The following is a 27,327-nucleotide window of genomic DNA, read 5'->3' as shown; positions in this document are numbered from 1 at the left end:
CTTAATAAATTTGATTTTTTTTTCCTGGAGTTTTTTCAAATACCAATCAATTATCTATCCTGATTTATTCTTTCAAATACTGTATAAACCACAGCAAGGCTACCAAGTTGTGCTACCTAGCAGGAATATATGTATTTTGACATAGCAGCACCTACTAGTTTTAATGCCAGTAAGTGGACTTTAAGTCCTCAGCTCCCATCAGGCTCTCAACACGTGTGTGAGCGCACACACAGAAGTAATGCAGAATGCAGAAATACTCTGCTTAAGGAAATGCACATATCATGCTAACACCCTTCTTCATTCAGTTAACTGGTGTCCTAAATACAGTCTGGGATTCTACAGGACAATGGCTCTGTTCCTATGCATAATCAGGAGCGCTGGATGACAGATAAAGCAACTCAACAGGTTACAGGACTAGACCTAAAGATGAAGTAAAAATTTGATTGTCAGAAGTCTGTGTAAGGAAAACAAATTCCTGTCATATTAGCGGGCTTTTGGTTCATTGTTCATGCCTATAATTTTACAAAACATTGCTTCCCCTCATTTCAGGAAGGGAATGAATCATTAAACTTGAAAGTATGGCGCAACCATAAGAAAAAGTGTATAGCATCACATTCTACCAACCCTACACGAGCTTGTCAATGCTAATTGTCTACATTTTAACTAATCTGGTAGACTATCTGTGCTATTACCTCTCTTTAAGACTGTGCATCAATAAAATGAGTGTCTTGTTCTCATTACCATGTCTGCAGTTCAGTTTATGATCAAATTGCTTTCAAACACAGTAGGTTAATCACAAAAGTTTTCAGTGTTATAAAATCTGAAGAATAACGGATAGCACAGATATCCCTTAAGGCCACATATTTCATTTCCCTTGTAGTTTGTGGTGACTGTGTTTTCGTGTGGCACTGTGAGCATACTCACCCCTAACAAGCAGCTCTGTCTCATCTGACACAGTGTCCGCTGCGGTCTGAACCCTGCAGCCATATCTCCCAGCGTGCATCAAGAGGATGTTCCTGATCATCAGATCTGCAGAGGATGCTTGCTGAAACAGGGATGAAGTGCCAGTTTTAAGTTCAGTAAATCCATGTTCAAGGTAGTTCGCGAGGGTGTTCTGTACAGTGTGAGAAACTCATGATTGCAGCTTTCATTTATGTGCCCTGGTACCTTGTTTTAAGGATTACCAGAACACTGAATTTATACAATAATTAAGAGGGATTAAAGGAGAAGATTTCAGGTTTTTAATAACTTTGACTTTGCTTAAAGCACCTTGTGCATATTTGCGTGCTCAAAGAAAATCATTCCAAACTAACAGAAAGAAATTCATTAAGGACATTAACAGAAATGTGTTGACTGCAATTCTTGGTATTAAAAAAGTCCTCTTAGAAATGAAGGTTTCTTTCTTCCTCTTCCCTATAATGCAGTGTTATTTGCAGTATGTCTCTCTAGTGTAACAAAACTAGGGTAACTTGTTTTTTATTGACATGAGGAAATTAATACTAAATAAGATTGAGGAAATATGAACAGATTGTCATTTTTACTGTTGAAATTATATATATTAAAACCAGAAACATGCAGTTCCTGGAAGACTATACAAAGAGAACCAGTTCATTTTTTTATTTTATAGTATTCTTGCCAACAGTAATCAGATCACCCCAAAATTATGAGCAGAAGAGAGAAAGCAGCCTTTTGGAGGATAAATGGCTTTTGCTAAGAATCTCTGCATTATATCATAAATTCAAGAAACAATATTAGATTTTGCATATACAAAATAATCCCTGTATCTAAAACTTAATAGAGTAAATAAATGCTGCTCCATCAGATTTAGTCGTCCCAAGATCTAATAGTGTGAACACAAAGGTAATATTTTGCTTTCTGAAACGGCCTTATTGAAAATGTTGCTGGGAGGGAAATAGACCAGTCAGGCCATAATGCAATTCCTTTTTTCTTGCTCTGGCATATCAGAAGTCACAGCAATGGAATATCTGAGTACTCCGGGGCTCTAACTGTAAAAGAAGAACACACACTTCTACCAAGACTCAACTTCAGGATACAGGGTTTTTTTTTAATTTTCTAGAGCAGCAGCATTTACTAGCTATTGAAACATGGGCTGCTTGAGGTGATTAGTGATTCTGGTACAAAGCCTTGCTATTGGAAGGGAAAAAAAAACAGAATGAGGTCACATTTGTCCTTTCTTCAGAGTAATTTCACAGAATCATAGAATCACTAGGTTGGAAAAGACCCACTGGATCATTGACTCCAGCCATTCCTATCAATCACTAAACCATGCCCCTCAGCACCTCATCCACCTGTCTTTTAAATACGTCCAGGGAAGGTGACTCAACCACCTCCCTGGGCAGCCTGTTCCAGTGTCCAATGACCCTTTCTGTAAAGAATTTTTTTCTAACGTCTAGCCTAAACCTCCCCTGGCGGAGCTTGAGGCCATTCCCTCTTGTCCTGTCCCCTGTCACTTGGAAGAAGAGGCCAGCACCCTCCTCTCTACAACCTCCTTTCAGGTAGTTGTAGAGAGCAATGAGGTCTCCCCTCAGCCTCCTCTTCTCCAGGGTAAACAACCCCAGCTCTCTCAGCCGCTCCTCATAAGGCCTGTTCTCCAGCCCTTATGGATATATGCCCAGATATTAGATTCTTGATCATGGGAGGCAATAAGACATTTTATTTTCTATTTAGATATGTAGGAGATACATTTGACCAGGACTTCTAAAAGATACCTTTTTATTTGCTGTTCACTGGTACTTATAAAGTGGTCTTCATGAATTTTACAGACTCCTCCAAGTCCTGGAAGAAGGACTATTTTGTTGATCACTTTATCCTGTAGTGAAAGGTTCAACATCACACAACAGGGCCTGGCAGGATCAAATTGATGAGCTGGCCTTCCAAATATAAAGAAAATCTCTACACTATGTGATTGCAGCTGCTATATATATTTGAGCAATTATGACAATCCAGTTTTAAAAAAAACCCTGCTAGGCAGGAATGCAGCAGAGTCTCTGTTAAGAAAAGTATCTAACGTCAGAAATTGTCTTTTGCTTTTAATCTTCTCTCAGTGGAAAAAGATGTAATGCTTCAGCAAAAACTTTTTTCTCCCCCCCTTTTGTGGAAGAAAAAACCTGGGTGATATGGATACAGACAATGTACAAAGATTTCTCATCTGGACTAACGTGATTTAAAACAGCCTAATGATTCGACAAGTGTGTGGTACCAGTATTATTCAAAGCTGAAATGAGAGGTGTTTATATTTCTTTTTCCATATCTAATTTTTGACTTTATTAAGAGTACAGTTTTAAAACTTGTGTTTTATTCCACTAATTTTATGTTCTTCTGTCACAGGACATATTTTGTGATAAATGCACTATTTCAAATAAGCATTTTATTACAAAAATCAATATTTCTTAGTTTTCTGAATACCATGTATTATCCATTTAGCCAAGTATCAAAATTATTTACATCTGTTCAGCATAATCTTCTACTCTGTGGAATATATCTTGTAATTTACAGAAACTAAGGCTTAAAAAATCCCTGAAAAACCCAGGTAGGTTTGACAGCCAACTTCTAACGATTTTAAGGAAAGCTAAATGCAGTTTTCAAGGCCAGCATCAGCTGTGGACCTACTGTAACACATTCCTGGTCTTCATTACATGGCAAATAAATAATAATATAATTATTGATGCTATCAGTCATGACTAATTGTCCTCTCTAGGTCAATGAAGTACTGTATTATATAGCTAATGTTCCATAGTATCCTATTCAACAGGTTCTGAGTGTCTTCAGTGCCAAAGACTATTAAGAAGTGCTGTGTCAATCTATTGTTGTCTCTTCTCCAGTTTGGCATGTTATCCAGGTCACATAGTGTGTGCTTTACCTGTAAGGCATTCCTTGAAGTAGTTTTTCACAAGAATTCCACCTATATGTAGCAATTGCTTTTGATATAGAGATATTTCCAACATCTTCCAACAGTCCTGGAAGACTGGGGAAGTCCCACTGGACTGGAGGCTGGCTGATGTTGTGCCCATCTACAAGAAGGGTCGCAGGGAGGACCCAGGGAACTACAGGCCTGTCAGTCTGACCTCAGTGCCAGGGAAAGTCATGGAGCAGGTGATCTTGCGTGCTATCATGAAGCACATGCAAGAGAACCCGGGGATCAGGCCCAGTCAACATGGGTGCACAAAAGGCAGGTCTTGCCAGACTAACCTGATCGCCTTCTATGACAAGGTGACTCGGCTGCTGGATGAGGGAAAGGCTGTGGATGTGGTCTTCCTGGACTTCAGTAAAGGCTTTGACACAGTTTCTCACAGCATTCTGCTTCAGAAACTGTCAGCCTCTGGGCTGGACAGGCGCACACTCTCCTGGGTGGAAAACTAGTTGGATGGCCGGGCCCAGAGAGTGGTGGTAAATGGTGTGAAATCCAGCTGGAGGCCAGTGACAAGTGGGGTTCCCCAGGGCTCAGTGCTGGGTCCAGCCCTGTTCAATGTCTTTATCAATGACCTGGATGAAGTCATGGAGTGCACCCTTAGCAAGTTTGCGGACGACACTAAGCTGGGTGGAAGTGTCGATCTGCTGGAGGGTAGGGAGGCTCTGCAAAGGGATCTGGACAGGCTGGACCGCTGGGCTGAGTCCAATGGCATGAGGTTTAACAAGGCCAAATGCCGGGTCCTGCACTTGGGACACAACAACCCTGTGCAGTGCTACAGACTAGGAGAAGTCTGTCTAGAAAGCTGCCTGGAGGAGAGGGACCTGGGGGTGTTGGTTAACAGCCAACTGAATATGAGCCAGCAGTGTGCCCAGGTGGCCAAGAAGGCCAATGGCATCTTGGCTTGTATCAGAAACGGTGTGACCAGCAGGTCCAGGGAGGTTATTCTCCCTCTGTACTCAGCACTGGTGAGTCCGCTCCTCGAATCCTGTGTTCAGTTCTGGGCCCCTCACCACAAGAAGGATGTTGAGGCTCTGGAGTGAGTCCAGAGAAGAGCAACAAAGCTGGTGAGGGGGCTGGAGAACAGGCCTTATGAGGAGCGGCTGAGAGAGCTGGGGTTGTTTAGCCTGGAGAAGAGGTGGCTGAGGGGAGACCTCATTGCTCTCTATAATTACCTGAAAGGAGGTTGTAGAGGGGAGGGTGCTGGCCTCTTCTCCCAAGTGACAGGGGACAGGACAAGAGGGAATGGCCTCAAGCTCCTCCAGGGGAGATTTAGACTGGACATTAGGAAAAAATTCTTTACAGAAAGGGTCATTGGGCACTGGCAGAGGCTGCCCAGGGAGGTGGTTGATTCACCTTCCCTGGAGGTGTTTAAGGCACGGGTGGACGAGGTGCTAAGGGGCATGGTTTAGTGTTTGTTAGGAATGGTTGGACGTGATGATCCGGTGGGTCTCTTCCAACCTGGTTATTCTATGATTCTATGTTTCTATGATTTCCTCTAACTCAAAAAGGCTCCAAGGAGCATGTAATGTGAATATTTTTCTCCATGAGAATCACCCTGCTGTATTTGTTGCCCTAATGTTGGTGATTTGCAGAGAACAAAAAAAGGTGCTAAGTTGCAGAGAACTCACTACTGGTGAATTAATACTTCTTTAGCCATCCCACGTCCCCAGTGACACAAGTTGTGTATTTTTTCCTTTTCATTTAATAAATCCTACGAGGTTGTGAGTTGCTTTGCGGTAAAGTAACTTTTACATATGATTCTATAAATGGAGAGAATTACACTTATGCTTCCTGTGAGAGCAAGTTTATTATCTTCAGGCGGTTGCTAGGAAACCTCCCTGCTAGTCTGTCCATTCATTTGCTGAGTTTTTATCTCTGAACCAAGGTGGTTCATTCAGCATCTTACCTTTTCCTTTGAAGGCTTTGCACAAGAAAAATCTATTATCTGCCTGCATTTGAAATGGAGCTCACAGTTACACCATAGAGCCGCTTTAAAACATCTAATAAGTGCATCGTTTACTTCCCCTACCTCTTCCATGGATGAATTAAAAGTTGGTTTGTTTATTATACAATTTATCGCATATCTTCAAACTACAAAATTATATGTGGAACGTATATATGAAACTTTGGAACCTTAAATTATTCTTTTGTCATTATATCAGTCCTAGTTTTCATTTAATCTGTTTATAATGCTGCTCATTTTCCACATTGATCATACTCCCCTTTTAAACTCCAGCTGCAGTTCTGTGAGCATAGCTCTAGTTTATCTCAGAAAGGTGGGCAAAAAGGCAAGGAAGTTCAAAATACTGCGCATTCTATAGAGATGATGTGGCCCCTCACAGCTCTCAGCTTCTGTATTGCAAAGGCTTGGCGTCTCTAAAGGCTGCCTGTTACTCTACTGAGCATCTGAGTTGGGAATTCAATCTGGACAACATGCAGTGCGAATTGTCTCTCTGCTCGAGAAGAACATGTCTAAACAGAGTACTGAAACTATTATAAACACTCATGGTTCAACAAAAGCTTAAATCGATGGGGGAAAAAAGGAGTTGCCAAACACTGACTGTCATTGTAGGAAAAGAAATATGATGACAGCCTAAGCAGTGTTTGAGTAATTTCTTTACCATGACTATAGGGGTTTACCAAGGCTTGCTAGTTGTCATCTAAATCTCTCAACAGCGAGAGCTGAAGATACTTTCCTGCAAACAGGTTTCCATAGGGAAGAGAATGCTTGGGAGGTACTAAAAGCTTGAAAACTACCTAAACATTTTGTAATATGTTCTGTATAAACTGAGAGCAGTAAACCAATGATCTATAATCAAATATGACTGAGATTTGATCCTAAACATGGATGAGTTGAGTTTTTAAGGCTATTTTATTCAGCTTAAATGATTATTTTAAATATATGTGTGTTTATACAGATAACACACAAGTTAGGTGAACTCCTGAAATTATTTTATTTAGCATAATAGTCTGTATTCATGAAATTCAGTCAGCTTAAATTGAAAAATGATTTCACAGTTGAATCTTGATTGTTTGATATGTTTGATTAGGAATGGAGTTTATTTCTGGGGAATTTAGAGCAAACTAATGATCTTACAGGATAACCTCATGGTAATGTTAGATTCATGCCATCAACAGTAGGTGAAAAAGCAGCAACAGAGTGCTTTTAAATTATTCTGACAATTTATATGTATATTATGATGGACTGTTGGCTTCAAGCCAGCTTCTTTCATAGAACATTTATAACAATTTAAGTACTATTTCGTGCAAATTCTCAGGTTTAACACATCAACTATTTGCCTATTTGCTGCTTACGATGTTTACAAAGTGCAAATATTTAATCTGTTAAAAAGCAGCAGATTTCTCTGTTGATATAGCAAGAACAGAAATTATATTCTGAGATCTGTCTTTTAATCACATAGCACATTTGGAACAAAGCAGATTAAGTTATTGGTTTTGTTGTGATTAATGATATGCAGTATTACAGTAACGGTAGTGCCATATGTTCTATATCTGAGTTGTTATTACCAGGAGAAAAAAGGAAGAAAAGACTGAATAATATGGGGTACATGTGCTTCCTTTTAAAGATGCAGAAAGGGGGAAAAAGAGAGCATAGAGCAACACATCTGATCTGAGTGGAAGGGTGGTGATAGTGACAGATGGATGACAGAAATGAAAGAAAAATCCATCTGGAATAAGTGTGCCATTTTAGGAAGACATCAAAACATGAAGATCCGGCTGATGATAAGGATTTCATTAGTGTGTTCCACAAAGAATGTTGTCATAGCCTTGCATGAACAGAGTTGTATGAGCAAAGTCCTCAGATGATGGCACAGAAGCTCTAGCAAAGAAAGCCACCTAGGTGAGAAATATAGAAGGTAAAGAGAAGAGAGGGAGAATAGGAAAATGGAAAATACTTTCTGGTAAGTAGCCAGAGAGAATATTCCCCTCTTGAGGCTCTCTCCAGTGCAGCAGGTGGCAGTGAAGATTATGATTATTTTTTGCCTCCCCCCACCCACCCCAAATGTTGGAATCTTTTCTTTGGGACCTAGCAAGACTTCCTATATGTTAATTAGTATATCTTAATTAAGAGCAGTTGTTGCACAGTGATTGATTATTAAACTTCTGTGTCTGTATATTTTTGAAGAATATTTATTGTTTACACTACAATTACATACTTTGATGCACAGTATGGTTTGATTTAAAAAAAAGAGACCAAGAAAAAGGGCAAGAGGAAGGGGTGAGTTTCAGGTCTGTGAGAGCTGCTCCCCATGTGACCATCATGCTGTAATAACATTTGGTGTTTGCAGGTGCGAGGCCATGAGAACAAAACCAGGAGATCATCAGTGTAAAAATTGCAAGGGAAAAATACTGCCAGGAAGGCTCTGGGAAACACTGCCAGAACAGCTTTGGAGAAATGTTGTGGATCTGCAAGTGCAAAATAGACAGCAGAGCTGCAAACAGAAGACCTTAGCCTTATCAATATCATCCTTAATAAGGTATGATATTAATGTATGATTAAGGTATGATATTAATAAGGTATGATGTCCTTAATAAGGATGATATTAACCAAATGTTCTAACAACTGGCTGTACTGTTATAACTAACACTGTGTCAAGCAGTTAAATCATCCATTAGCTGCAAGAAAATGGGGAAAAATGGACTGTCGTGAAATATCTTGTGTTTACCCCAAGACTTTTCTCTTTAGAATGTTTCTTGTCATTGAGGGAAGGTGCAAAATACCTTAACAGAATAAACTAGCGTAAAAATTAACTGCCTGTACTTGTGCACGCCAGTTTACGTATTTGTTTGATTCTAGGGCATGTTCAGAGTGACCAGTTCTAATGCAGCAGGCAGGTATGTCTATAAATTCAGTTACTTCAATGGGGCTGTTTATATCCTGAAGCAAGACATTACTAGACCATGGACTTCATTATGTTCAGATTCTGGTTTGTATTTACCAGTCACAAAATGCGTATTTCAATTTGAACAGAAATCTTTATTCCTTTTTGTACTCTCCAGTTCACAAGAAATTTGTGTTACCAAAAGCCAAGATAAAATTTTATTTCAGAACTGCTTTTGATCACTTGAGTATTTAACTGCGGTAGCGTAACAAATGGGCAAAACCTGGTAATGAGCATTGGGCTGAAATATCTAGAGATTTGAGTAGACAGAAATGGCTGTGTTCAGCCTCTTCCATCGGCAGGAAAGCATTTTGACAAGCAGTGAAACAAATTGAAAGCAACGAAGTTGATATAGCAGCATTATGCTGAATAGAAATTCTCTGCATAGAACATGTGTCTTCTACAAGACTTTTGATAACTACTGCTGTTTTCCTCAGTGTAAGGAGGACGGAGGGTGTTAAATAAAACCCCTATTTAATTAGTCTTGTTTGGTTTGATGTCCAATAAAGAGGAAAGACATTATTATTAACAGCCTGCTGTTTTAATTGATTCTGTGTAGTGTAGAAGTCGGTGCTGCCTAGTCAGAAAATGCTTAGGAAATTTTAATCTTAGCTTTTAAAATATGATTAAAGTGCTACAACAAACTAAGGGGAAACTTGAAAATGTTAGGAAAAATGCAAAGTTATGCTTTCTTACAGATTCCAGATTATCAGATGGAAATCTCCAGTGCCAGACAGTAGTTAATATCTGGTCTGTATCTACTGGACTTTTCTAAGTGAAATAGTAGATTTCAATTCCATGTGAACAAATTACCACCGTAAAATGTAACATGACAAATTGTACCTATTTCTTCCTATGTTAGTAGCTTCAGTTAAGATCAAAGAGACTAAATCTTTTTTGAGACTAAATCACTTTCCTGAGTCTAAAAGTTGCTCATGCAGGTCAAGGTGAGAGATCCTAAGAGCAATGCTGCTGCTTACTAGCCTGTGGATCACCACAGTGAAGTATTTTGCTTGGCTGTTAAAAACAGGATTGGCTTTGAAACACAGAGCTGGAATGTTGTTAGCTGGTTTAAAATCTACTCACAAAATCAGATGTCTTTAGCTAAAAAAGGGATACCTCTAGGACAAAATTAAGGTCAGGGGAGATCTTAGAAAAGAAAATTTTGAATAGAATTTTGGACAGGATTTCTGGATTTGACACATAAGACAGAAAATCAAAGTTACCCTAATAAAAGCAAGTAGGCCTGTCTTTCCTGTGCTCACTGGTATTGCTAGAAGGAAATCTTGGCAACTCAGACTTCCATGTAAATTTGTTTTTGTTAATTATAGAGATTACCCCTCACAAACCCTAAAATGTTATCAAGTCTTTTGGTAGACAAAGTAAGACTTTTCTAATGTCGAAGTATTCTAGGTAATCATAGCCCTTTGCGTTATTGTTCTGCTACCAAGTGTACCATGAAGATATGTGTACACATCATTTGGGATATTCTCCATTCCTAGGGTGCAGTCTGCACCTGTCAATCCACTAGAGTTCAGTCTCTTTTTCGTAATATTCCCCTCATGCATAGCTTTGTTCAACTTAGCATCCTTACCACACATCTTTTTGCCAGGCAAGTCCTTGAAGTACCTAAATTTCTATAGGCAGTAAATCCTTTATTGCTCAGTAAATAACAGCAAAACCATCTTCTATTTGTATAAAAATTAGTTATTAGCATAAAAAATGGTAGGATTGTTTTCTTGTACAAAAGCTACAGATATAATTATTTTTTTTAAAAAAAAGCAGAGCAACATGTATTATTAAAAGAAGCTTTTTCTTTCCTTTTAATTGTAATTGCTAGGGAGCATGCAATTTTAGCAAGTGGAAATTTATCTGTGGCCCAAATAAATGCTACTTTGGTGATAGCTTTTACAGCTCTTATAACACTGCATTAAGCATCAGAATGTTTATCGCACTTAACACCTGGGTCTGCCACAATGGTAATTTGAGCACTGTGACTGGTGGTGAGAGGCTGAGAATGGTTTTGTTATTAAAAAACCCCATTCAAATAATGTTTAATTTGCCAGGCTTTCAAACTTATAAACAAAATCCAAACAAACCTGAATATTTTCTTTAACTGAAGCATCAGTGTGTGCAGAACAAAGTGCATATGTAATTCTATAACTTCATGCACACAAAGGATGTTATTTTTACTAAAGGTACTGCATTAAAAATCATTTTTTTCAGAATCAACTCATGCATTTTTTTTTTAAAAAATGTTTAATTAAGAAATGCAAAATAAGATATAGATGGAATTTTATCAGATTTTAAGTTTTCTTCAAAAGCCTTTTTTTTCTGCATTCTTAAACCTGTGTCTCTATCACACTGCGTATCACTCCTTTGAAATTGGGTTAAAGGAGATGGTTACATGACAGGAAAACCAAAGAGTTTTATTTTATCTGGCTTCCTCCTAGTACCTGGTCATGCCTTAAGTTTTAATGAAGTAAAAAAATACATTTTCATCCTTGTAATTAATTTAACATGCTTTGTTGGTTAACAGAAATGATAATGATATACAACTGACAGCATTCCACAGATGAGTAGTTATGGGAATTGTAGCTTTTTTATATCAAAACACAAACTCATCACAGAGACTACTTTTGAGCTTTGCATCTCCCAAATGATTCATCTTTATTTCAAGACAATGCAAACATCAAAATATGCTTTTTGGTGAATGAAAATTTGCCTATCTTTTAACAGATTTTAACTACTTTCAAAGAGGGAGAAGGCTATATTATATTATATTTCCAACAGCATTCAAAAAATTTCAGTGAGAATTGTCCACATAGGGACATGTTTTGTTATCTCTTTTCTGAAAAGGAGCATTTCAACTCCATCCTGCCTTTAAAGTGTTCATAGATATTTTCAGTCCTTTTGCAGTTGATCCAAGCCTACCTTTCCATTCTCTCTTTAGAGTGAAAACTAAAAAAGAAATGTCTTGACATTTAAGTGAGTTAAGTATGCAAGTAAATGAAGCATGGTCTGATCATCTCTTGTATGACCAGTTTCATAAAGGCAAATGAAGCTAGTATGTCCTAATAATATCAAAGTCTGAAGTTTCATTTTGGTATTTCTTCAGAGTTGCATAGTATTTCACTATTTCAAAACTGATTTAACATTAAACAAGGAGGATCTAATTTTGTAATATTTTTCTAAATGTGTAACGCCTTCTTTTCAGCCTGATTTTATTTTCTGAATCAGCTGAATTTTGCTGTTTGGAAAAAAAGTATGTTTTAGGGAAAAGGATTGCTTGTGTGCTTCTGAAAAGGAAGATGCCAGATTTATACTTAACAAAAAAACCCCTTTTTTTTTAATCGCTTAGTCATTTAGACTTTGAGCATTGACTCCATTATGTGTGATTAGTAGACTCCATTATAAGTGATTAGTACTATCACTTAGTAATGTAGCAGTGACTCTTTAGCAACACAGTGAGAAGGAAGTCATAAACTCCTACTAAAAGAGCTGTTTAAATACACTAGATTTTGGCAAAATTTTAACCATAAAAGAATAAGAAAAGGGATCAGAAATTTCGGTGAGGTTTGCATGCATATTTGGCTGAAAATAGTCCCATATGCTGCCTACCAGGTACTCATTTTCATTGTGTCTTACTGCAATCAGTTTGAGGGCTTTCCCTGGTAGAAATAAGATTAATGAAGAATTCTTGTTGAAAGATCTACAAAATTCTGTTTTCAAAAAAAAAGGAATGAAATTACATTAAATTAGCTTTATTTGGATAGGAGAAATAATTTTGCAAGTTTCCTAGACTGATGATTTTCCCCAGTGACTAAAAATTCCATTCAGCATGGAAGATGTTGAAATGCACTAAGGAAACAATGTAACATGTTTTAGATTTAAAATTTTTGAAAATAATTTGAAGTTAGATTGTAATCATAGGATGTTTCCTTGTATCAAAGAATGTTTTCAACTTGAAGTTAAAAACAGAAGGATAGTTTTCCTTCCTATAAATTTAGTGTTGTATTTTTAATATTGGACTTCCTGAGATGAAAATAAGTATGCTAAGAACTTTCACATTAAGATATACCTTACTAATGCTTTTTTTTCAATTAAAAAGTTTATCAAAGTAAACCCATTTAAAAAAAAAAAAAACAAACCAAAACTGACCCCATAAAGTAGCATGGCTTCCATAAAGGTAGGTGGAAGAGTAAATTGATTGCAGCTAACAAGATTTTTAATGCAAATTTAACTTTGCTACATTGTACTCAAATTAGAAATATTAAGTTCCAACGTTTCCTGACTTTATGAACTTCTTTTTTCTGTATTTACATAGCATGGACATCTGATTTACATTTCATTACTGGGAATATTGAGTTCGGTAAATTATAGAATCTATGACTGCAGATTCAATATCCAAACTTATTCATGTTTAGATATTTCTTTCTATTAAGAAAAGTTCAAACCACTTTACATGGGACAGGTTTGAATTACTTTACCATACTGCTTGATCATATTAAATTGTTTATGAATCAAAGGGTAATATTTGAAATAGGTAGGCAGATTTTTTAAATATGATTCTTATTGACTTAAATAATGTTTGCACAGATAGAACTTACCTCATGCAGGGGAATTGGAAAATGAAACATATTCCTTGCTATTCAAATATTAAAATATATGCTAGACAAGTAAAAGAACTGGGAGGTGAGGGCATTCCAACAGCCATGTTATCAGTGAGAAAGACATCAAAGTTTTTAGAAGTATTCTTTCTATATTAAAATAAGAAGAATAATGTGGGAAGGATTTGATTCAAACTACTTTCTGTTCCCCTGCAAAGATCTTTGGATGCCTCACTAATAATAGGATGTTTAAGTTTACATTTAATATCTTGTTGACTAAAACTACTTGAAGTAATTCTAATGACTTGCAGTATGAGCCTTTTTCTAACATTTCTTTCCAACACTAATGAAACCAGTTGTCTTTCAATTTGGTTAGAATTTGGTAAATGGAAGATGTGTAAAAGCATGCAAATTCCTATCAGCTTGCAGCACACAGATTAAAAACGCTTAATCACTTACTGCCTTGATGCTTTCAAAGTGTCCACCTTCTTTTTCAAAGTCAATTGGCTGCCCATTGAGTGTCCAATAGAAAGTGACATCTAGTGTGCTGTCATGAATGGCTTTGCAACTGAGGACAATGCTTTCTCCAACTGTTAACTCTATCTTCTTGGGAGTCAGCTCTATTCTTGTAGGTTCTTGAAATACAGAAACATTACTGACATTTAGAGGGAAGTCTGGTTATAATGCAAGGACAAAATAATATGATTAGGTTCTGCTTAGTCTAGTCAGAGAATTAATTTCTTGTTTGTTACAAATAATGTCAAATACTGAAATACATTCATAATGCACACGAAGACATGACAGTGGTGAACAGGAATTACATCCAGTTTGATGAAAACAATAAAGCAGGACCCTAAACAACAATCTATAGGACTTCTGAGATGGATTAATTAATTAATTTAATTAATCTCAGAAAGATTTATTATTTTTTTAAAGCAACATGTGGATTCTTGTGAGTACATGAAAATCTCAGTTTTGTCACTTAAAATAAAAGGGATGATTCTTAGGCATACTACATATAGGAAGAAGATGGAAAAATCAAGTCAAAAGACCTGAACACTTAAAACTAAAACCCATGATCATACAAGAATTCGACTGAAAAGTGACAAAAATGTGATTTAGAAATTAATACATCTTGGTGGTTTCATTATTATTGCTGTTCTAGGGAACTGTCTTTCCTCATGTTTTATATTAATACAATAATTCCTGTAATCCTAAACCTTTTTCCCATGCAGAAAAATGTAGGGGTAATTGCATTTCCAAAGCTAAATTATGTTGAAATGGAAATTGATTCATTTAGTTATAGAATTTACAATTTGAGTGTTCCAATCCATATACAAATTTGTCTGACATACATCTATGATATAACAGTGGGATTATGCAATCTGATGCAGGAATATGATGTTTAACTAGATGGAGGATAGCTTCGCTATCTTGTTGGAAATGCCTTTTTATTCAGTCTGTACACTGCTGTTGTTTTTATGGCCATGGATTCTAAGCAATAATGCAATATGAACAGAGGGAAATCATAATTATCGTCAAAATACTTTTTCATACCTTTAACAAATAATGATGCAATGATTTCAGCAGAGCCAAATACATTTACACCTTGGCATAAGTACCGTCCTTCATCAGACTTGGAAGCATTCAGGATTCGCAGGCTCCCATGTGGAAGAATAGTTATCCTAGAAAGGATAAATACATCAATATATAAATATATCTCCCATCCTAGCAGTCAACTTCCATATCTTTTGGAGCTAATAAATAGGATTAAGGACTGCTGCCTCTGTAGCAAGAGATGATGAAGATGATACTCAAATTCTCTTACATTTCAAAAAGGTTGTAATAAACCTTTTTTGCTCATTCCCCTTCCTTAGTTCAAAAAGTTTCAGGATGGCATCAGTGCATTAGTATGCTTTGAGACTTATCAGTGGTGAATTTTAATGAACCTTCTGTATAAAGTAAAAAAGGCGATTTTTCATAATTTGTCTTTAAAGTTTCACTACTATATTATTGTCAAATCACATTTCAATGTCATGCACACAGTATTTCGTTTAGGAAAAAAAATGACCTTAAAAATCAAATCTAAGAAGAATGGGAAGCAAAGTGCAAAAGAAGGACTAGAAAAAAAACATAAAATTAATTGTGTCTGGTCAAAATATGATTTATGGCATCACTACACAGTATAGCATAGGGACTTAATCTCTGCCTTTTTGTAGCTCAGTTTTTATTTTTTTCCTTGAGTCTTGTATGATTTCAGCTCCACTATATCTCTAGCTAAGTAGCACTACTTAAGCATACTCATGAAAAATGTTGTTCAATTGTTTACATTTAGGAGCTTAAAACTTTGGCCTTACTTGCACAGTATTAACTATAAAGTCCATGAAGCTATAAAAATTACAACATTTTTTCTCTTCTAAAATGACAAAGCCCCTGAGTTTATTATATGTTAAAGCTGCAGCCCTGGAAGAACAGTAGACAATTAGTGTTCCTTTCCTGACAGGGAAGCCTAAGTGAAACATGGAAACTCTTACATGGCATTAAAGCCAAGCCCTGATTGCAGACAGGGCTGCAATCCTTTCTGAGCTTGGTTATATCCTTTCTGAGCTTGGTTACGGTGGTTACGGTTCTCTCAAGGGACATGGGATGTGTAGGTTGGAAGCCCTCCTTCAGGCATGGACTCTGAAAGCAGATGATCTTACCAAATGCTTTCAGGTATGGTACAGAGTGGAAGAGGAGATGAAGGAGTACTTCCTCCTCCTGTATTTTGAAATTCAAGTAAGACCTCTGTCTGTGTTAGACTCTAAGTAGGAGGGTGTCTCTTCCCAGTGATGACTGAATTTTTAGATATACCTCCTCCGAGCATGCTTCCTATCTGTTAATGTGGTGACTAATGCTCTTTCTGCTGTAAGCCCCCAATTGAAACTATGATCAGAAGTCATGAAGGGTACAATGTTTTGGTTTACTCTTGAGAAGCACTTAACCAGGGGCAAAGTGCTTTGATCATCTTGCTCTCAATCGAGTTATTCAGCAACCAAAAAAGGGAAGGAATTCCCTTTCTAGGTCGGATGCGTTAAAATGCAAAGCTGAGTTACCTTTGATTTAAATTAGAAGTGAATTAGCAAAGGCTTAAGATTCCATAATGTACTCAAACTACATCACTAATGTGAGACTGCGTATGTTTTTTTCCTTCTTTTTCCTGAATATTACCCCCTAGTCTCCGACTCCGTGAAAAATGGCATTTTGTTATCTGATGTTTATAAACACTGCGGTGGAGAAAACAGAATTTCATTCCAGTGGAAAATGTACTTCTATTCACTGCAGATGTGAAACCGCTTACTGCTCTCAGCAGAGAGACAGAAGAAAACAGTAGCTTCAAAAGTAAATGGGGCAGAGGAAGGACGTGTCAACTCTCAAATTCCCTAGTACAATCTGATGATGTAACTGCCATCTTGCTCTAAACAAATATTTATCTGTATGAGCCACATTATTTGTGTAGAGGTAATTTTATAGAAGATATAATCATAATAAGCAAACATCTCTGTATCAGAGTTTAGAGGTTTTGGATTTTTTTTTTTCCAACAAATAAGGCGGCCTGAAATGTTGTCACACCTTTGAAGGAACAATCTGCTTAAGGAACTGATGAGGATGTAAGCTGCTTTCCATTTTTCTTTGTGTAAGTTTAGTTTTCCTATCAAGATGCTCTGTGATCAATGCTCTGAGGACAGCATACCATTAGTATGACAACAGCTTTTGTAGAACAGTAATAGTTTTCATCAATATACTGTCAGCATCAGGCAAATGAAAGTACCCTCCTACCGTGTTTACAAATTATAAAAGCTTATATGCTACGTAAGTCCTGATATAAAACTGTTTTTCATCCTGAGCTTGGAGGAAAAGAAAGTTACATGCATATGGAAGATTATCTAATGAATCTTATACACATTCTCAGCTACATTTATATTTAGCTGAAAGCTTTTAATATCCATGAGGAAAAGAGTAATTGCACAAACAAAGGAGCATTGCAAACATATTTGTCGGTGAACTATTTGGCTCAGAAATTAATATTTTCCTTAAATGCCTAGCATTCATCTGTTCTTCCTATTTTTTTTTTGTCTTTGAGAGAAAAGCCAGAGGCTGGTTATGATGGAAACTGAAATGTTTTATTTATTCACATAACACTTGCTGCACACAGCAGGAACACAGACTTCTCCTTCCCTGCCAATATCTCTCAGTCATGGCGAGACCACCTGCATAGTATGTCTACATATTTTAATAAGAAAATACCACAGCAAAAGGTTTTTTAGGTTCATAAATAAAAGGCAGGCAAACAGAGATGAAATGGGATTGGGGTAGAATTAATGATAATTCAAGACAAACCCCTGAATTATTGATTTATTAGAAACTGAGGGATCGTAATCACACCAAAGAGATAGATGTTGTCCAGCCAAGGACTCTGAAAAAATTAGCATGAGTTTAGCATTTCTCTAAAAAAGAATTTGCATCTGTCTAATGACATGAAGAAAGAGATATGAGCATTAATAACTCGGAGTCAATAAGCATATTGGCTTAAGATCAATAATAATATATATTTTATCAGGAATTATTAGGAAAGAATAATCAATATATGACAGCAAATGGACATGACATAAAAATCTACATCATTTAACTAAGGTAGATTGAATGAGACTAAATTGTTACAGTATTTATTAAGAAGAAACATTTTCTAAAGAAAATAAATGCAGATTTGATCTTCTATGGGTTTCAACCATGATTTTCATTCTGAAATTCATGATTGGTTAAATGAGTTTAATTCACAAATTTAAGAGGGTTAAGAAACAGGTAGAACAGAAGAGGAAAACTAATTGCTTTTGAAAGAGAAATGTTTCTTTGTACTATTATCTCAATTTTTCATAATGACTAGGACAAAGAAAGAAGGGTGTTAGAAATTAGATGAAAAGGTTTATTGACACAGTAAGATCAGCAGATCAAACAGGAAGGCTTTGATGACTTTGAGCGCCAGACTCATAGAAAAGTTTTTAATGTTGCTCTGAACTAACGACGCCATGTAACAAAGGCAAATGCAACACTAGAATACATCAAATGCAACCTGAAGCTCATTAAGGAGGTATTAATAATAAGGTGCTGAGGAAAAATAATATGCAATATAGGGCAATTTTGATCACCAGTATTCGGAAAGATTAAATCTCATTGAGTTGGCACTCAAGAGGATCTTCAGAATGACCAGGAAGTAAAGAAAACCTTTTGTTCTAGAGGCTGTTTGTAAAATGAAAACCAAAGTATCTGTATGTGAGAAGAGTTTTGCATTTTTCATGTTAATTCATGGATCTTGTCAGTGGAACTTCTATTAAGAGTAAAAAAAGTTTAGATGTCTAATTCACATTGGAGATGTCCACACTCAGATATATCAACCTGGAACTGAATCTCACCTTCAAGTCTTGTTTTAGTTCCCCACACATAAGTGCCTGTTTTGACCTGACATCATTTGAGGGACAAAATCCCAGCTGCTGTTCACATTGAGAGCATGACTTGGAAATTAATTTCCCTATCATCTCCGGTTCCTGTGGCTTTGGTTTGTAAAATGAAGCAGTATGAGTGCATGAACTTCAGCTGGTACTAAACCGGGAGAGATGCTTGGAGATTGCATTGCTTTTCAGCTACAGATACATGTGAAACGGGATTTGAAGTACTCAAAAAGGAAACTCAGAATTAAGCATTGTGTAGAGTGTCAACTTTTTGCTTCTCTTATTTATTCATGCCACCTGTTCATATAGAAATAGCTGTAAGGTATCCAAAACATCTGCATAGGGCTGACAAATGTAACACAAAATTAATGAGAAGACTTAACTGCTTACAGCACACAGACAGAGGCTTAATAAGTGTGTCTTTTTGAAGTCTAGGTGTGAACCAGGATGCACCGTAAGACTCTCGAAGGGTGACAGGACTTTATGTGGGGGTAGCTGACTTCAGCCCATAGTGTAATGTTAAGAATCAGTCTAAAGAAGTATAGGAAATAGTCTGCTAATGATGGTGGTGGTGAGCACCAGGTGTGATACTGGTCTTTGGACGTAAACACCAACTCTCAGAAATCAATTAACCACACGCTTCATTGCATATTGCATACCCATGAAGATATAAAAAAACTCCAAAATGAATACTGAAAAGAGCCAAATTGAAAATGAATGTGAATTTTGAAGAACATCTGATATATCTGCATTTGATGTTTTTCCACTATGATTTTATTTGAAATAGTGCATCTGTTCGAAGGCCAGCTTGCAATGGCTGTGGTTTCCTTGTCTAGAATAAAAGCAGGATTGGAAATACGTATTAGTAGCATTTCTATAACTATTTTGCTAATGGCAGCATAAACCAGTAAAGCAGGTTGAGAGTTGTTACAAAAGCATAAAAGCATGAATGACAGTGCAAATTTTCTTCTTTAGGGTTTCAGGATTGGACATAGATTGACATCGGAAAGCTGCAAAATGCTGAGTAATTATAGCTTTCAGACAATATTTCCAAGTGATTATTTTCACTGTTAAAATATTTGCAACCTATTCAAAACTATTGTTCAGCAGTAACACTTAAGATTGGAAACAGTATGTTTGTTTTAAAAAAAAGGCATTATCTTGTTCAGATTTTTATTTTTTTAACCAATTTCGTTCTTTTACCAACAATATATGTACTAGTGAGAGTAAGATTCCTAACAAAGAATGTGCTGTTTACCTGGAAGAACTGCATGTGGGATGTTGATGTGAAAAGAAAGCTGTTCTCTATGACCAGGTATCTGCTAAGATGATGACAGATGGAAATTAGGTTAATAGGAAATGCTGGATATTTACTTATAGGTGGTGTTTGGAAGTCCTTTGGCAGTCAGGAATGCCTTCTCTTAATCAGCGTTGACTGACAGGTAAGGAAAAGTACTGATGGACACAAAACAGGAGGAAGTTCCCCACAAATATGAATGACAGAAGTCAGGTTCCTTTAGGCTTCATGTGATTTAGAGAAGTGGACTGAGTAGAACATGATATTTAAGAGTTGCTCCTATGTGAAGTCTGGCAGGGTTTTAAAGAAATATGCTTTATTTTATAGTATTTTGATTAAGCAGCTGAAAGCTTTTTCCTTCCTGCTGTTTTATGCATAGAAAACTTATGAGAGTGACTGTAATAACTGGCCTTATTTTGAGAGGAAGTATAGAGAAGTAGGAAATGCAGTCATCATTGTTTTCGGATAAAAAAGGAAGGTCTATTCTGCCTGCCATATTGCTTTGATTATTTTTCCTTTGATTAATTTTTAAGGATAAATGAAAGATATTAGTAGTCCATCTCCACTGTCTTACAGACAAAATATTAATTCCTTAATATCTGGTGCCACCCACCATGTAAGTTCTCAGATATTTTTTACAGCTAGCAGAGGCTATACTGGTTTAGACGCTGGAAATTCTCACCTTTACCACCAGTGAGAATTTTACCTTGACTGACAAGGACTAGGATGTGTGTTTGTTCTTCCATCAAGATTAAGTTTATAAGAAGGGGAAATTCTGATTTTCATTCTGTTGCATCATTAGTAGTGGATTCTCATGAACAGACCTCTTGATGCAGTGGCTAGAAATTGTTTAAAAATCATGCAATGGACCATGGAGTCAGGATGCTGAAGGAGCTGAGCTGTTGAGGCAGCAAAAGTTACAATGGCTACACAACCTTCAGGATTTTGCTGAGGACTTGTATACACTGTGACAGAGTGTCTGGTCATTAATAGAAATGAATGCCAGACAGCCTATACTTGGAGCTATAATTCTTTAAATAACAATTACAGAGAAAGCAAAATCTGAAATCAATTGAGTGGCCATTTTTGGTGGGGAGGAAGAATTAACAATGAGCAGTTTGATTAGACTGTACACACTTACCTTTTTCTATTTTCAATTAACTTTTTTGTACTGTATTTTGACTTCACCTTTCACACTGAACTCAATTTTTATAGGACTTTAGAAAAAAATCACAGTAATCATCAAAGTGAAAAGCTTAGAAAACTAACAGCTAGTAACTGGGTAAAATAAAAGTGGTAGTTATTGAAGCGGTTAAAATTTTTTCCCCCTGCATTCCTCATTGGGGTTGAAAACCAAGAGTATGAAATTGGTTTGTGTGCATGTTGGAAATAAGAACTTTAACGACACAAATGGAGAGAAGCCACACTGATTCATTTAGCCTGTGGCCCCTCACAGTGTTCTGATCTGAGCAATCTGTCATTTCTCATTAGCTTGGGTATGGCATCTGTCAGTATCCTTTAATGTAGATTACAAGGAACTGGGACAAGTATTTGTAAATAGTTGAAACCTTTGTTTCTCCTTGAATGGCTGCGGGCTTTCTCATGTCCCCTTGCTTTCTCTTTCTCCTTCAGAACAGATGTACAAGCCTCTGACTCTCACAGAAAATAGATATGAGTTATTGCTATAGTAAAACCACTTAAGAAAGCAGAAAGCCATCTTATATGCACTTTTTATATTACCACCATAGAAAGAATCTTTCTACTTAAATATTGTTGACCTAATTAGAAAAAAGACTGTGTTTGGCCCAGTCCCTTGAGAAAAAAATTTATTTGGATTTTCGTCAGATCAGATTTTCAAACATTTATGATGGTGTAATTCCTCTGTGTGATATCTTAGGTCATTGGGATATGCTAGGACTTATAATTAATGTACTCCAAACTACTTCCAGCTCTATTTAAGCTAATCTATGCATACTATCTTAGGGCAGTTTTTTTTAAGGAGCCATAACTGGGCTGTTTGCTGCACAGTAACATTTGTGCATGAAAATACACAGATCTCACTGGTACAAATGTTGTCCACATGTATTAATACACCTTCAAGTGTCTGACACTAGAAGTCATTTTTTGCTAATAAATGTAGGTTCTGTTATAAGCACAAGGTGTGATTTCTGCAGTGTTGCTGAGCAGTATAGGCTGAAAATGACCAATATGTCAGAATTAACATTTTTTTTCTTTGCACAAGTAGGATGGTCTTTATTTGTTCTAACTGATCATTACATTAATGACTTCACAATAATTTCCTGTGCAACCTACTCTCCTATGCAACCTACTCTAGGTGACCCTGCTTTTGCAGGGGGTTGGACTAGCTGATTTCCAGAGGTCCTTTCCACCCTTGCCATTCTCTGATTGTGTGACTTTATTCAGACCAGTACTTAAGCACATAGTTTGCTTTAAAGACTGTATTAATAACATTAATGTCAATGATGATGTAGAGGTCCTATAATTTAAATCATAGAATAGTTTTGGTTGGAAGGGACCTTAATGATCATCTGGCTCCAAGCCTCCTGCAACAAGCAGGGACACCTCCCACTAGATCAGGTTACCCAAGGCCCCATTCAATCTGGCCTTGAACACCCCCAGGGATGGGGCAGCCACAACTTCCCTTGGCAACCTGTTCCAGTGCCTCACCACTCCCATAGTGAAGAAATTCTTCCTAATGCCTGGTCTAAATCTGCCCCTCTCCAGTTTACACCTGTTCCCCCTCGTCCTATCATCACAAGCCTTTATGAATAGTCCATCTCCAGCTTTCTTGTAGGCCTATAATAAATAAATATCTACTAAAGTATTATACTGCATCAGAGCCTAACTGAATGGAACAAAGGTTCAAATCAGTAATATATTACCTACAGAAACTAAACAAACAAGAATATTTTTTAAATTATTCCATGTTTTACAGGTGCATTCAAGTAAGAGGGATCAGGTGGTACATTTTGAACATTTAGCATCACTTTGCTAATTGGCACCTTGGTATTCTGCTGAAATATTTCTGACCCAAAATGTGTTCAGTCTTATATAATGAAGAAAAGCTAGAAGTATTTCTCAGAAGATGTCTCAGGGTAAGTGTCCCAAAGGCTAGGAAAGGCCACTTAACGTATTTCAATCTCAGCACTGTAGTCCAGAAAGTCTTTTAAGTTTTTACAAAGTATGTTTAACTTACAACAATATATATCTATACATGCTGAAATTACTCTAAAATGATGAAACTCTCTTTTGCTTTTTTACAACCCACATTGTACTCTTGATCCATATAAAATTTAAATATATTTAAATATTGTAATATTTTTAATAATTAAATTTATTTCCTCCTTTTTTTTTTACACAGTATTTCAATGCCAGAAATATTCTGGTACTTAGAAAATGTTCCTGCTTTTCAAGGAAAAGACTTTTATCACAATAATTCTTTCCATGTTCCTAAGTGACAGCAATAAATTATTAACTTATTCTATTTTCCTCAGCAGCTGCAGAAATAATAAAGTCCTTGTAGAACTTTATAATTTCCTCAGGAAAAGAAAAATACGTGGGAAAACTAGTTATTTTAAGATATTTCCATGTTTCACTTGTTAGCTAGAAAAGGAACATTAGTACTTAAAGGTAGACTTGGTATGCAAACAGTAAAGTTCAAATAGACAAGGTGCTCAGAGGGCAGATCTTTAGACTGTGTAAAATGGCATAATTTCATTCAACTAGCTGGATCTATCTTGATTTAGAGCAGATGAAGACATAGCTCAGAACAGCCAAAGTATGCTATGCTTGAAGTGTTAACATTAACTTCAGTAAGATAATATGAACAGAAGAAACTTTAACCACATTGAAATGAGATTCTCCCAAATTTAAGACTGTTAACTAGGTATTTACATGGGATGTTTTCATACGCTCAAGACAGCAGTCATCTAGGGAAGGTATTACTACTGTTAGCTCTCTAATAACATCCCGTCAGATGGAACCTGCTTTCCAACAATGATTCATGTTCTATAGCAACACTACTAGAATAATAACTGCAAATGATATTTCCATGGAACACAACGATGAAATCTGGTCCTTCCAACCTCCCTGAAAAAAAATATTTTGTTAGAGATACTGTTGCTGTTTTCATATGAGTAGAAGAGTTGTGTAGATGAGAGCAATTGATTATTTCTGCATTAGAACCCAGCTCTCAGAGAAAAATAAAAAGAAGAAAACCATGTCATTTGTAATAGATAATTATGCATTGTTTAAGACAATTCTGATGGAGCTCCATTAGCATGATGGACATTTTCGTTGAATCAATAGCTAAAAGTTCTTCACTAGTTGTTTAGAAATTTCTTTCTAAGACGCAATGGTCCACAGAAATGCTGACCTTCTAACAATTTCTACAGTGAAATGAGTCCACTTTCTTCCCTTCTAATATCTATAAGGGCTCATCAGGAATACAGCTTAGTTTGTCACACTGTTTCCATGAAAGATACAGATTTAGAAGGAACAGAGTAAGAAGACAGAGTAAAGCAGTTTTCTAGTACAAAAATGACTTCTGAAACGGGGAAAGTGATTGTGTTCAGTTTATATTATTTTAGCTCTCAAAATAAATTTCCTGAGATGTTTTCAGAATTGTCAATATTGAGCAGCTTGTTAGACCATGTAGAAAGAATGGTAGAGATTAGATTAGTGATAGAAATGATAGTCTATTATAATTGATTCTGCTTTGTAGTCAGGGGACCCTGTCAGCTCTCTGGTTATTCAAATCAGAATTCACCTTGCTGTGGGCAGTCCTTACTTGCTGCTCAGTTCTGCAACAGTTCTGAATTTACTCTTGGAAATTCTAGCACATCTTTCTTGTATCATCTTCACCGACAGTTATATCTAAGATCTAAATAATCTGTCACCACATCCAGAAAGCAAGCAAAAGACAGAGGCAAAAGGCTGTCTCATGTCTCCATTATCACTCCATACTACTTCGCACCTTGAGACAGGAGCTTTTAAGTGGAGAAATCTGTGTGATAGGAAAGACTTCACAAAAAATTTGAAAGTGAATGTGCACACCTGACACGCAACCTTCCCTCTCTAGTCCCATGATACTGCTCTAATCTAGCTCTGCAATATAGTGATATTAGCTATGGATTTCTACATAATTTGCATCTAACACAATTCCTGACAACATCCTTGATAAGTGGTGTGATTAAAAGTCAGTACCTCTTGTGAGGTTGTTGATTAAAATATTAGTGCTATCTGAGGATTCAGAAACCTCCATTATGAATAACAGTGCAGACAAAAGGCCTTACTGTTTCTGCAACACATACAAAACTAACACAGGAACATTTGATCTGGAAGATAGCTTTTCTAGAATACTAACTTTTTTCTTATACTTGACAATTCTCTCTAACTAGGTTTCTCTTCTGATAGTACATCCATTGGTTAACAGACATACTGACAGGGTCATGCATTGTTTAAATTCTTATGAGAGGCTAGAAAAATGTATCTAACTAAACTGTAAAGCTGACTAGGCTACATTAGCTTTCTCACATTTTGTGAAGAATCAGTCTGATCTGTGAATGCAGACATCTTGCAGGAAAGAGAGGCAATCAGTTTAGTGGAGATGCAGTTTAAAAGCGTTGTTTCAGCACAAAAATACTTCTAGACCACAGGAATTGTAAATAAGATTTTGACTACAATGGACTAGGATCTTACTGATACCTGTTTTCAGATCAGTTGAGTTTATTTTGCATCCTGGAAGAGAATCTGGTACTATGCCTGGAAAGCTAGGTAAAACACGATCTGCTTTTTGTAGTGTCACAAGGTGAAATGCAGTCTTAACTCAGAAAAGACATTTAGAAAAACAAATGTTTCCTCCAGAGAACTGTAGTGACACTAATACTAAAGGTGAAAAGGGTAAAAATTTCTTACTGACAAAAATTTTATTGATTAAGACTGTTTGAGTCTTAAAAAGCTCGAGTTTGGAATACTTTGTACTTTAGCCATGACTTAAAAGGTTTTGATTTCAAATTGTAATAACACTTCAGCAGGAAGTGCTTCCCTTTGAAACTGGCATATCTACAGCTGTATCACTGTGTTTGAAAAAGAACAGATGGAAGTGACATGAGTTATATGCAATAGACTGTAAGAGACAATAGAAATCATATAAGGAAAAAACTTTAATTCCCAAAGGTAGTTCTTGTTTTAGACCAGGATGCCACATAATGCACAATGAGATGGTCATAGGCCTCCTTGGGAGGAGAAAAACAAGGTATCCTCAGGCTCGGCCCATTTTGCTTTATGCTCAAACCATCCACGCACAGCCTCTACCTCCTGTCTCTCAATGTCTGTATTACTTTTGAAATGATGGTAAGTTGTGATAGTCACATGATTTGGAGACAACTTGGGAGCCAGCAAGAACAAGTGAGAAACACTTGGGGAGAAGATATAATTGCTAATGTGATAATGGATGCCCACATTATTTAAAGGATTGTATTGCTTTTGCATCGCATTTGCTGCTGCCAACCACAACCTCTCTGGTGGATGGGATGTAGTGCCCCTGAGCTCGTATTTCTTTATCATCGTAAGTCTGAGTGCACATCATTACATCCCACTGGCGAGACTGCGTACTCTCAGAAGATACAGGTGATTAGCTGTGGATTGCTAATTTCAAGATATAAACTGTTGTGGTTGTGGTGCCACACCATCAATTGACAGTGGGCATTGGAGAGGATCCTGTATTGGTCTAGAGGCAGCAGTGAATTCTTGTGTGGCATCAGCTGCTTCACACCTACAGACTGCACAGCAGCTATGCAGTCATTCTAACATCTTTGCTGCTGTAATAGTAATGGAGAATTGTAATGCCAAAATCTGCCTCTTAGTTGCTCTTTCAGAGAGTTAAAGTAGCATTTGGGCATTCACATGGCACACGACTGGTTTTCTTCATACCAACAGCCTCAATAAATGTGTATCTTCTCTCATGAGCAGTGAAACAAGAACATGATACTTTTTTAGTGACACAATCTTCCCTGTTTTCCTAAATTCTTTTTGTTTTCTTCAGTCTTTTTTCTCCTCTTTCTTCCCTAAATCTCTT

General features: G+C 36.7%; 1 protein-coding gene across 3 annotated transcripts in view; it reads right to left on the bottom strand.

Annotated features, from left to right (window-relative positions):
- Positions 1-27,327, bottom strand: part of CNTN5 (contactin 5) — a 666,657-nt gene that overhangs the window by 58,633 nt on the left and 580,697 nt on the right. For all 3 annotated transcript variants that reach the window (XM_069883473.1, XM_069883470.1, XM_069883471.1), the window contains exons 13-15: positions 15,003-15,130; positions 13,905-14,080; positions 925-1,045 (exon numbers count right to left, since the gene is read on the bottom strand). In XM_069883473.1, the coding sequence (XP_069739574.1) occupies positions 925-1,045; positions 13,905-14,080; positions 15,003-15,130 (425 nt within the window). The remainder of the gene's footprint in view (positions 1-924; positions 1,046-13,904; positions 14,081-15,002; positions 15,131-27,327) is intronic.

The sequence above is a fragment of the Phaenicophaeus curvirostris genome, chromosome 1, assembly GCF_032191515.1.
Source record: "Phaenicophaeus curvirostris isolate KB17595 chromosome 1, BPBGC_Pcur_1.0, whole genome shotgun sequence".
Lineage (NCBI taxonomy): Eukaryota > Metazoa > Chordata > Aves > Cuculiformes > Cuculidae > Phaenicophaeus > Phaenicophaeus curvirostris.
Note: the sequence above shows the minus strand (reverse complement) of the source record. Positions and strands in the feature narration are given on the sequence as shown.